A 12,751-nucleotide genomic window follows, 5' to 3' on the forward strand; every position below is an offset into this window, starting at 1 on the left:
ACACTTGGCAATGCTGCTTCTTGTTTCTAGATGACTAGCTGTAGAACTTCACTTAGCACTCTGTCAGAGATGACAAGCAAATAGTTTAATAAATCCTTGTAATGTTCATGACAACAAGGTGGAACTTCCTTTCATTTAGTTAGAAGTGTTCAATTAGAAACAGCGAAACACAGTGATGCTGATTTTAGTGCCATAAACAGTTTTCATAAGAATCAATAACCACATTTCTGATTTAGATGTTGCTGAAGAACTTCTGCGTTCTTTGAGTGTCATTCTTTTCGGAGTCAAAGTTCTGCTTCCTCTTCCTGTCCAGGTGCACAGTAAGCAGCTTTATTGCTTAAAGGTATTTTGTCTTCTATTCAAAATATCTCTATGCTAGGTAGCTGTTAAAAGAAGGATGGATAATTGCAGAGATTATCACCTCTGCGCTAAGATGTCACATATTAATATAACATTTTATGTTTGGTTTTTGTAGATAGACCGAAGCAGTTTTGACCTTGAGGTTCCATTTTTTCCAGCAGTTTCCCTGAGACCTTCTGGCTGCACCTGAAGATGGTGAAGACTACCTCCCCTTGCCTTTCACCACTACTTCTCTGTAGCACATACTGTCATTTCTACCCTGCTTTCAGAACTGCTCATGCAGTTGTTCTAATCTAGGAAACATTTAAAATTATTTTGACTATGTTAAGATTGTTACTGTTGGCTAATCTCAGTGCGATAGGTCATTTGTAACAGGGATAGCCATGAGCTGCTGGCAGGCACTTTTTCCACCAGATCTGTGACCACCAGCCATGCATACTCTCTTAAGAATTTGATTTTCTCTCTGTGTTGGCTTATGTGTGATCTACTGAAATCAACTCCTCATTATTATTAATCATATCATCAATCTGCCACATACATGGTTTTTACTTCACCAGTGCTAAGTTGTAGCACAGTAAGGAAGCTGCTGCTATTTCATAATTGAATGCAACTATGATGTCTTCTGTAATCAGAGCACATCAGAGCTATGGGACAGTGATGATCAGCTAGGGCTCAGAGTATACTATCACTGCTGGAGCGCCATTCAAGTTTTTGTTACCCCTTCCAAACAATCTAGGCATTTTCTATAAACTTCCAAATCCAATAAATGTGTGTATATGAAAAACTTCCAAACTAACGCACCATTTCCTGGAAACCGTTTTAAACACGACTGATTTTGACCTCATCCAGTTGGAACTGTAGTTTCTGTACTGGCACTAACAATGGTGTTAAGATACCTGTATGTAGGGGTATTTCTAGCATCAGCAATTGTTTGCTTTATTGGGTACAGAATTCCAGAATTCGACTTATACGTCAATGATGTGTGTATGGCAAAACCTACTCTGGACTGTCAGTGTTGACACGCCCACCCATTGGAGAAAGATTCCTTCTGGCTGAAGGCTACTACCTGGATGTAAACACAAGTAATAATTCCTAAAGAGCCCTTTCTCCTCCTTTTTTTGAAAAGATGAAACAGCGCTGTCTCTCAGTGGGGCTGCTCTAAAGCTCTGCTGCTGCACAGATAAACCAAACTCCTGTCGCTCCTGGGCCACACATGCGCATGAGATGCCTGTGAGCCATGAGATGTATGTTAGAGGCATCAATCTCTGCCTGTTCCACCTCACACGCTCTTCAATCCCAGGCATTGCAAGGGGCTATTTTATCCAATGGTATAGTTAACCACAGCATGTGGGGACACGCTGTCCGGGTGAAATGGGGCTAAATATGACAGAGTGGAGGTAAAGACATGAGAAAAAGTAAGAAATGATAAAAGGTGAGAAAAAAAGAGGGGCTGAAATAAAAAACCTGCAGTATTAGCAAATGGCCATTTTAAATGGTAATGTTAATTGCATGTCTATTATCAAGGGAATCAAGGATCTTCTACTGCATTTAGAAGTCTAATGGGTTTTGTAAAAACAGTAAATTTCTACCTTTACGTCTCCATATTCTTTAACAATGGATGCAAAACTGTCAATGCCCACAATCTGATTAATGAAATAATATTTTTAATGGCTGAAGAGACCAGACACCTACTAGAAGAACATATATGCTAAGATGCTGATCCTTCACCTAGAGCAGGTAATGTACCAACATTAATTCTCCAATATTTAAATATAAACTAGAATCCTCTACCTGAATTCTTATATTTAAAATTCTTATTCTTTAGGGAACCTTTATAGTTCCCAAGATTTCAATATGTGTATAGCATCTGCACAAAGTAATTCATTAAGTATCTAGGCCAAAAGAAATACCGAAACAATAATAATCAAGGAAAACTAATATTTATTATATCTTTGGACTAAAAATTTCTTAATTCTAATGGTTGGGTTTTCTAATACACTGAAATCTATCACTAGTTTTTCCTCTTAAAAAATTACTGATTTAAAAAAAGCTAACTTTCAGAACTAAACTAAATCTAATAAAAGAACGTTTGCGTATAATACACTTATCCATTATGTAATGTATTTACAAATAAAGCTCTCCAGTAAAGCAATTAAATTTATTAACTGTATTTACTAGATTTACTCACCCATGACACTTTTCTGACCAAAAATAGTCAACTACTCTTTCAAAAATATAGTAACAAACCCACATTCCTGAAGACTTAGGAAAGGGGACAGAAACTGGAAAATACTTCTGATCATAATTATTCTCAAATACAGTTAAAATAAATGGTTCAGCTCAGGCAATGTTATCTGCATAAAAACAATTAAGCAATCCTGAGTTTTTTGCTGTTACCTTCAGAATGAACCCTTATTTCTTAGAGATGTCAAGCAAGAAGCAGGAAAGGGTACTTTTCTTCGGTGCCATATAGTAAAGATTGGGAAACACATTCTCTGAAAATTGTTGTCCTATGCATATCAATCAGGTAGCTTCACCTAATAAATGCTGTTGTAACATTAAATTCCTTTTTACTCTAATCAGATTTTGGTAATTGGATTCCATGATTTTGTTACTCCCAGCACATACATGAAAATACCCACATTACAGGTTCTGTGTCTGGAAATCTGGAGGTATCTCACAGCTAACTGCTTTTTTTATAACCAGCATCAAATACAACCAAAGGTATCACTTATCAGAACTGGCAGATGTGGTTGCTTGGTGAGCTACTGCAATTTCACATACAAAGGAGGAAAATATGCCACGCTAATATTCTGTTTGCGTCTTCGGAAACCTCAGCCAAGTCACTTAAAGCCTCCTCTTCGTGAGATAAAAGACATTATATTAAAAAGACCACTGAAGTTTAAACATATCAATAGCTTTTTCCGACGAATGAGTGAAAAGGAAGATGTGACTTAGGTAACATCTGCATTCTTCTCAAAATATATTGCCACTTAGGTCTCCAGTGCCTATTAGGACGGTACAGCTAAAGTCATTGTAGGAGCATTGATCCAAACCTAAAAACAATAGTGAGAGAAGCTTTGTTCCATATACATTTAGCCTCTGACATCTTCCCTCATTTGTGCATTAATCAGTAACAGACATACCTGAGCATCCTGCTACAGGAGGTGACTTGACTTTTGCAAATTTCCCTAAGAGCTGAATCATCATCAGGAACAATTTCAAGGAAATAATTATGGTCTAGACAGTTTTATGACTTCTAAAGACCTAATCCAAAGAACATTAATGTCAGTGGAAGGACTCCCATTGACATCAAAAGCCTTTGGATCAATCCCCAACTGCTGTGGGAATGAATTCAGACCAATAATGACAGTGGACTAAATGCACACTTGCAGTTGAAATGTTACCACCCAGACCTTTTTATTCCTTAAATCAGATTAAAAAGTCATTTTCTGCTATTTCACAATTACTTCCAGATGCGCATCATCTCAAACGGCATTTTCATCCATCTGTATGAACCAAATGTGCATAGAGATAGAGAAGTTCTACACTGCCTGAACTAATAATACAAATGAAAACCACAAGGGAAAATAATTTCCAAGGTGATGAAGTTCATGTCTTAAACACAGAGTGAGAAACCTTGGACTCGCATTTTTTCCTTCTAATTACTTCACGATAGAGCTGCCAGGCCCACCACTTCTTTATTTATTGCCACAGTAGATTTCTTCTAATTAAATTTTCAGTATTTTTCTCTCGTCCCCTAAACAAAAGCATACACATGAATCAGTGTTAGCCTCAAACTTGGCAGCCTAGAAACTGTCAGAAATGTCAACTTCATATACTCTCTGCTTAATAACAGCTCTGCTGTCCCTTCTGTCCTCTTAAATGTCTATTTACGTGCTAAATAATTTGAAGCATCACTCTTCTCTGACCATGTTAATCTAGTTCCATTCCCTGAGAAGTCGGTAACATTTTAGATTGTAAAATGAAATGCCAACGTCGTGTGCTACTGGAAACTCATTCAAGTTTTTACACAAACACAACTCCAAGATGTGACTGATCAGTCATCAACATCGTGTGTTCCTCTGAAGTGCATGCTATGGGAACTGTGCATCTTTTATTCACTCCTCTAGCAATATTTTGGTTAGGCAGGTTCAGTTGTCACAGATTCATTGTGGTATGAGCACTTGAGGGTCTTTTCCAACCTTAATGATTCTATGATTCTACGGAACGGCTGAACTCTGCCTTATGAAATTAGTTTTAGTAAGTTCGAGAACTTTCTACAGGAAATTACGCGTTACTTTTTTTGTCAAATAATGCACCTTTCCTAGCATAACTCCATCCTTCAGTTCCTAATGATTATCTGACCTATTACCTAAGTGTCTGTACCCTCCTCTGCACTTCAGAAAACAAGGTATTTTTTTCTCCCTTCTTCAGTTACTGTATGTGTGGGAAACCAGATTATTAGTGACTGGGTAATGCCACTACCTAGATTTAAAAAATAATGAGGCAGAGAACAATTAACTGTTTTTTGTTGTTTGTTTGTTTTTTTAAACAAATTGATGATTACTGGTTACTAAGAGCATCTGAATGGGAAGGAAATCCAGGTTGACAGACAAAGGTAGTATTGGCTAAAAGTATCCAAAGAATTAAAATGGTTCCGTTCCTCCATTTTGTGGGCTATACTTGTAGTGGAAATGGTGCTTTAGGTATGTCCTACCCACCACCTGTGTCACAGGGAGTTATTTTTAACCTGGTTTCCTCAAGAATCAAAGCTTATGTGAACGGACTGTGTACGTGCACAACTCATACCCTCTTGCCACATCTAATAACTTGGGACTCTCTTGACCAATTCAGTGCAATCTGCAGAAGGGCAAAAGTCACCAAGTCATTAAATTCTTACAAGCTTTGTGGAAATAGGTGTCCAGATAAAGGGGAATCTTGTTATTACCCTAAATCAGGGCCATCACAGAATCACTCTGGCATTCATCCTTCAGCTGTAAGTACACAGGAGCTGCTCAGGCTGCTGTTCCAACATTTTCTTCCACGAAAAATTTAACTCCAGATCCTAGTAAGCCTCTCAGTTTACTCTAAAAACATTTTTTTCAAGACACACCAGGGGCAGCAACATATTTAGTCATGATTTGGCACCACCTTTTAGATGAGTTCACACTTCAGTGCATTTTGTTATCAGAAGCGCATGAGAACACTGCACGTGGAATATAGGGACTGAAAAAGTATGAGTGCTTCAATTTAAATGTGCTGACTTTCATTAGTTTGACACCAATAAACTATTCCATCAATTCTCAAAGGTAGAAGGAAACCCACGGGAATGATACATGAAAAACCCATTATGCATTAAAATACATGTAAATTATGTTAATAGGGAACTGCCCAAGCAAAAAAAAAAAAAAAAAAGAGAAAAGAAAAGAAAAGACAAGAAATAATGCATTTAAGGAAGTCAAATTATCAAGATTATAATTTCAGGGGTATGAACTTCTCCAGCACCAAACTATGAGATTATTACCATATTTTTTTCCACCTTTGTATCTATCGTGTGACTATACACAGTAGATAACATCAGACCCTTGAACGAGGTGAAAATGAGAAAGTGCCTTTGCTGGCAATACTCAGCTTCACTACCAAGGAAAATTTGTCTTGCCTTTACATGCACCTTTAATGCCCACCCTTTCCACCCAGCTCTCTGTGATTTTTAATGCTGTTTCGACATGTTCAAGGCAAAATTCAGTTTGGCCAGCTGTAGGCTACTTCAAGTCACAGGAGATGACACAGAACTACACACTACTTTTATAACTGAATACATAGGTTAGACAATTTGCTGGACTTTAAAGGGGTACATTAGCTTTACGGGGGTGCATTAGGTAAGGTGAGACAGTCCTCTTTTCCCTAGGAATATATTACAAACGTAACCAGATGACTCCTAGGTCAATGATTCAAAGTAAACTTACACACTACGAAAAAATCAGCCTAACCAGATGAACACATACATAAATCAATATATTAAGTATGCTTTGCTTCAAGGACAACAAATCGTGGTATTATTTTTATGATGAAAACACAAGAAAAATCTCAGTGTCAGCTCTTTAAAAATTATTTAGAACACCAGTATAACTCGTTTGAGAGGTATGAATGTACTTGACTTTGAAGCCATGATTCCCTACTAAATACATTCCTTTAGAGCAAGAGAAAGCATGTGCTCCTATTGCTTCCCCCCCACATTTCACATCTATCAAATAAAATAACAGAAAAAGTCAGAGAAAACATTTTGGCTTTAGTTCCAAATCTGAGGAGTATAGCACTGACATACTGACAGGCAATGCAGTTAGTTCACGAAAACATGTCTTTAGCCAGAGCAGCGAAGCCAAGATTTATAGCACACCGGTAAGAAACGTGCTACTCATTTCCCCTTTCCTTCAGACTACAGCCATCGGGGTGCAGGTGACTGTTATGGCAGAGGAAGGCATACAAGCAACCGCCAGGACTATTGCTCCTGTCAACATTGCCTTGACATCAGTTGACTGAATACAGTTAAGTAAAAAGTTATTTCCTCATAAGCCAGGTGAACTCCTTCCCTATTTTGTTACTACTATCCAGAAAATCTATGATGACAAAGACCAGTGCTCTCCTCTTCCTCATTCCGTATTTCTGCAGTACTTCAGGATATTTCTGAGCCTTTCAAGATTCTCCCCTTCACTCAAATTCTAGCAATACATGCTTATGGTACATAAATATGTTTATGCAAATATATTTTAATTCAAACATTTAATCTTGCCAGGTAAACATAAGAAAGATCATGCTGATGTACTTTTCACAGAAGACTTAGCTCACGGTTTTAATTTCCTGTTTTTATTAGCTTACCTCAGTTGACAAAAATATTAGCACATCTTGAGAAGTACATTTTATTTTCTGGTTTCTCAAGAAAACACTTTGTTGATACCACCTCATTTGAGGCATCAGCTTTTAACTGGAACAAGTTTTAAATTGAAAAAAGCGATTGAAAAAATGGCGCTGATGTGCCACCACAGTACTTTAAATGCCCCCTTGCTCATATCTAAAGTTATTTTTATGCTGAATATCAATAAGCAATTAGAAAGAGACAATGTAAGTAGTGCTGGGCCTCTGCAAGTACTCTTTCAGCATTTGTAAGCTCCTTTCTTGTTTATGCTGCCGAAGTCTATCAAACACTCTCATGTTGACACAATCAAGCAACCAAAATGAATGGCTATAAATACAGCCAAAGCAAAAGATAACAATAAGCAGAACAACTAAGCCCTCATTTGAAGATGAAACAGCATTTCTGAACGAGCAGTATGTGATTAACCCACTGTATGTGGGGTCAGTATGATTTATTCTCACAGCTACGCAACCAGTCTTAGCCCTGGGCCTCACTTGCTGTCAAAGACACAAGCCTTCCTCAAATCAACCCTCCCCTATGTCTAGCTAACACTGAGCTCTTACTTAGGAAAATTAACTATCTTGTCCTTCATTTAAATTATTTCCACCCCTGCTTGGAAGTAAGTGTTAGCATAACAGACAGTTTATCAAGTGTGCTTTCTGGTCTCCAGTTAATCTATCTGCTGCAATGCTCCAGCAGCTGAAGAGCAGATCTTGAAAACCACAGACAGGGAAAACAAAGGAGTACTTATTTTGTCTAAATTCTGAGTATTGCTACCACAGTACTTTCTTGGCCCAATACCAAAGAATAAAAAGCAGTAGCCCACTACATTTTCAGACAATCACGTGGCTCAAAAGAGAGGGATAGTACTGGCTTTTGTTCAAACATTTAACAGAAATTCCACATTTCATTAAAAAGACCTACTTTGCTTGGAGGGACAAACCTCTTACCTTTTGTAGCTATTCGGACACACTGAGTTTTGGTTTCCTGTTGAAGAGGGAAAAGTAAAGAAAACAGTCAGATCAGCTTGTTTTTTCTTGCTGCCCCTCCCTGTTCCATAAATTCATCTGAGATGTGCTGATCAGCTGGGGCAACCCAACAAGGTGGCTCAGGGCTTGGGATTCAGCAGGAGAGAGGAGGCTGAGTGATTCTGCCTCTTTAAAAGCTGCATGAAATCTAGGCATTGATCTCTACTGTAGAGGATAACAATGGGAAGAAAAGGTGTAGGACAGCCCAGATGTAGCCAAATTTCAGATTATTCAAATCAAATGGAAATCATGCCATAAGAATAGAGAGGGTGCATTGGAAGAAAAGGGGAGGACTCGTGCTCCTGTTTATTTCATGGCACAGAAATCCCAAGCCAGCATTGACCTCCAGCAGCACCATGCAGCAGAGAAGGTACATTTGTTCAGCACTGTGTCCAAACTAATTTGTTGCTGCATCCTGATGGTCTTGAACAGGGCGACCTGAAGCATGGCAGCACCATGCTCCCTCATGTTTCTAAGTGTGGAATTAGCATAGAAGCAGCCCAGGTATTCCTTCACATATGACACAGTTAATCTACAAACTATATATTCTGTCCAGGAAAGACAGCAATTTGACAGTGATGTGCTTCAGAAGTCGCACATGCAAAGACAATTTTTATGTTTTTAATCCATCCATCATCCTCTCCCCCCCACCCCCCACCCCCCCGCCCCCAAGTTTGGTCAGCAATTGAAACAAATGAACAGAGAAATGACCTGGTTATGCACAATGTGGACAACTTGAACAGACAAGGGTCAGTCATAAATGGGTTTTCTGACCTTTTTGTACAATGTGCAGTCATTTTAAATGCAAACATATTGAAATAGCATAAGGTTGCATGAGAGGATGCAGCTGCTGCTGTATTAGATCACTCCAAACAATATTAGCAATTAATTAGAAAATATAATAATGACAGTTTCATTCTATAAAATATGCTCCCTTTAGTCCTGCACCCCCCAGCACTCCGTCCCAAACACATCCTCTGGCATCTCTCTCCTCTTGAAGATTCCCAAGCAACAGGTAAAATATGTTGGTGCTGTTTTGTGAACACAGCTTGTAAAGAGTGAGTAAAACTGTGAGTTGAGGCTTCCCTTAAGTGTTCGATAATGAAAGTCCCGCAAAGTTTATTTATCTAATCTTACCTAATTAGCATTCTCCCCAGTTATTGGATTTACTTCTTCACTTTTGTTAAAAATGTCTGTGAGAATCACAGAGTAACCCTCATCCTGACCCTACAGTGTATTTCCGAGCATACTTTACTTCCCCTTGACTATTCTGGTGAGCCCACTGCTTTATAGTAAAGTACCTGTTTAAATATTCTGCAGCTCAGAGGGTACCTTACAACCACTAGATCTCTGTCCTGGCAGAATACAGTGCAGTCCACCCAACCCCTGCCAAATCCCTCTAGGAACAGAAATCTGATCCAAAGTTTTAAATCATACCAGAGAAAACCATTTTAGGATTAAACTCTCTCACAAGCTGAAATCAAGTCAAAGTGAAAAATAATGTATTCTTCCCTCATCTTCTACTCATCTGTCAAAATGTAAAAAACCAAAATAAAGATCTATTTTTGTGTTTAACATTTTTGTTTTACTTTTCCCTCCCATTTATTTCTTGGGGAATGAAACAAATTTCCTACAATTTATTGAGCTGGAAGCCAACGAAAGCAAAGGGAATGTATGTAGCAGGTGAGGGAGATATGAATGAGTGACTAGCAGTTACCTTTTATTCGGCTTTGTTTGCTTCATGCAGGTTTATAGATAAGAACTAGAGAGAGGGAACAGTCTCTGCATTCAGAAGAAGCCTCCAGTTCTAAGCAGCTCCAATACAGTTTCATTAGGTCCTGCTTTTTCCCCATTAGGACTTGATGCATATGCAGTTTTCATAACCATAGGTAGAAGGTGAGATATTCTTCAAAAGGCTCCAAGGCCAGGCTACCTGTTAGCTAGGATTTGCTTAGTCACTGCAGAGACCCAAACATAAGGAAGGGTAAACACGGCTTCTGCTCCTTCCTGATGGCTCTGGTGAGTCTCAGTGGCTATCGATCTGGTTGTTCTGTCTAGCTCCTTTCTGACCTGCCTGGATACTTCCTGATTTCCTTCAGATTTCTAAACTATAAATAAAAAATTTAAATTTTTAAATATCTGAAAGTTCTGTGCCTACCGTCTTTTCCCTCCTTACCAACAATTTCCCTCTCCTCCATTCTTCATTTATGAGAGGAAAAACCATTCAAGAGCAACATCAGGGGGCTTGCAGAGCCATGGTTGTTCTTCCTACCTGGAACCTTCCTCCCTGGCACTTTTCCTCCTTCCATATGCACAGACAGCCAGCAGCAGTACTCAGCGACAGAGTTAAAAATTAAACACCAAGGCGGTAAGGTAATGAAGGTGAGCAACAGCCACAATCTTACTACTGCACAGCAGTGGAGCAAGCCTCAAGTACACTTTTTCAGAAAGGCTCTAGAAAACGTGCCATGGGCCAGGGGCTACTTTTGCTCAAGCAAATTTTTACTTTTTATCTGACATTCAGTGTGGGAGTCTGAAAAAGTTTGTAGCGTTTTATTAGCTTGCTGAGCAGCCCACGTTCTGTTTATCCTGCAGTAATTTAATCTTCTGAAGTGCGCAAGTACTGAGAATTGGGGAAAGAGCTGTGGATGTTATTTACTGAGGAGGCAGTCACAGCACTGAAATTACTTCGCTGAGGCGATTACTACGAGATGTATTAAACTCTCATCTAGTAGCAGTTACTATGATACAAGGGTGGTGTGAAATGTGAATGGCACTCTGCCGTGCTGTCACAGCACGGAAGGGATTACAGCCACTGCCAACACCTAACTACGTCCAACTTCAACAGTCCTAACTGTCACCACGGGCATGTCTTTTGACTCCTTCCAGGAGAACGGCAGGGTTGGCGCTTACCTTCTCAACGCTGCTCATGGCCTGGAAATAGATGTTGTAGCCTTTCCGAGGAGCCAGCGGCGGGTTCCAGAAACCCTGGTAAGTCCTGTTGTCACCCACGGTAAAGGGGGCTGGCTCTGGCAGGTTTCCTGGGGGCAGCTCAGCAGCAAAGTAATACGGCGAACCTCCACTAAGAGCGGTCTGATAGGTGACGGGGATTTGGTAGCACTCCATGGCACCCGTTTCTCGCTTTGTTCGGTGCGGGTGCAGCTCCTCAACAACAATCTGGTAGGCACTAGTGAAACAGAGGAAGGCCAGCATACATTTAAGGTCACCTGCTACAGTCAGCTCTCTAGTCTCATAAAAATATTAACCCAATTGCTTCATGTAAGTTTAAAAAGAAAAAAAAAAAAAAAAAAAGAAAAGAAAAAAGGTGAAGACTGTAGATGCATGGATGCAGAGAAGAAACAAAGGCTAGAAATATTGCAAAGCTATCTAATTCAGCCATTGGAAAAAAGCAGCATCCATTTTTTTCAGGAAAAACAATACAAATCTATACACAACTTCCTAACAACATTTAGATTTTTTTTCAGGCTTTTTTTTTTTTCTTTTGAAGAAACACAGGAATGAATCTGACTACAATAGATTAAAATCTTGGCTAATTGGAACCATCTGAAATTAGCATTTCCCTTTGAAATGATATTAGAGAAAGCTGAGCTTCAAGGCCTAACATAATGACTGCCTCCAGGCTGTGCTTGAAGCACCAATTTGCAGTTGTCATATCATTTGAGACAGAATGTGCTGACAGTCTTCTGCACCTCTTGACCTTGCTGTGGCTTCTATCTTGGCTCAGAGCTATGCAGATCTAAAGTACAAGTGACATGCTGTAGTACAAGCACAGATGGACAGAAATCTGTCCATTCCACCAAAATAGACTGCCTCATTCCTCTACAGTTGTCAATGATAAAACATTACAAATTGCTGAAGCGGATGGCATTTGGCCTATTAAAACACCATCCCAACCTCCCAATACCTCTCTTGAAATGATCCGTGGCTTGGTCACTTTTCAAAATCACCTGCCCAAAATAGAACAGGTAATTATAATTCTTCTTTCTCCTTTAGGGGAACTACCTAACTGCAGGATGTTACCAACTCATTAGCAGCTTCCTCTGCTCTGCAGAAGTACAGAACTTATGTACTGAGAGCAGGAGGCAATTATTCAGTTTATAAGGGAAAAAAAAAAAGGAGAAAAAGGATTTTTTTGGATGTTAAGAACTATATGTACGCATATGCACGTATACACACATGTGCATAGGTGCAAACAATTTCTCATTTACATGCAGATACATTTGAGAACCTTAGGAGAGATTAGCAAGAAAATACGCCTAAGCATGTAGACAAGACCTGAAGCTATTCAATTAAACTGGCAGAATTGCCTGTCTTAGTTTTGTTTTACAGTTTTCTAAACAGGAAATGTAAAATTGAAGAGAGTTCTGGAAGCGTCACTGCCTTGCTGCAGGGACTCCAAAACGCAAAGGCAAAGTCCTCCTCACGT

The 12,751-nt window shown here is 39.2% G+C and overlaps 1 protein-coding gene across 5 annotated transcripts in view; it reads right to left on the reverse strand.

Moving 5' to 3' along the window:
* Window positions 1–12,751, reverse strand: part of PTPRK (protein tyrosine phosphatase receptor type K) — a 420,549-nt gene that overhangs the window by 64,531 nt on the left and 343,267 nt on the right. For all 5 annotated transcript variants that reach the window (XM_075087593.1, XM_075087592.1, XM_075087590.1 and 2 more), the window contains exons 12-13: window positions 11,218–11,491; window positions 8,227–8,263 (exon numbers count right to left, since the gene is read on the reverse strand). In XM_075087593.1, coding sequence (XP_074943694.1) covers window positions 8,227–8,263; window positions 11,218–11,491 — 311 coding nt within the window. The remainder of the gene's footprint in view (window positions 1–8,226; window positions 8,264–11,217; window positions 11,492–12,751) is intronic.

This window comes from Phalacrocorax aristotelis, chromosome 3 (genome assembly GCF_949628215.1).
Source record: "Phalacrocorax aristotelis chromosome 3, bGulAri2.1, whole genome shotgun sequence".
NCBI classification, from domain to species: Eukaryota; Metazoa; Chordata; class Aves; order Suliformes; family Phalacrocoracidae; genus Phalacrocorax; species Phalacrocorax aristotelis.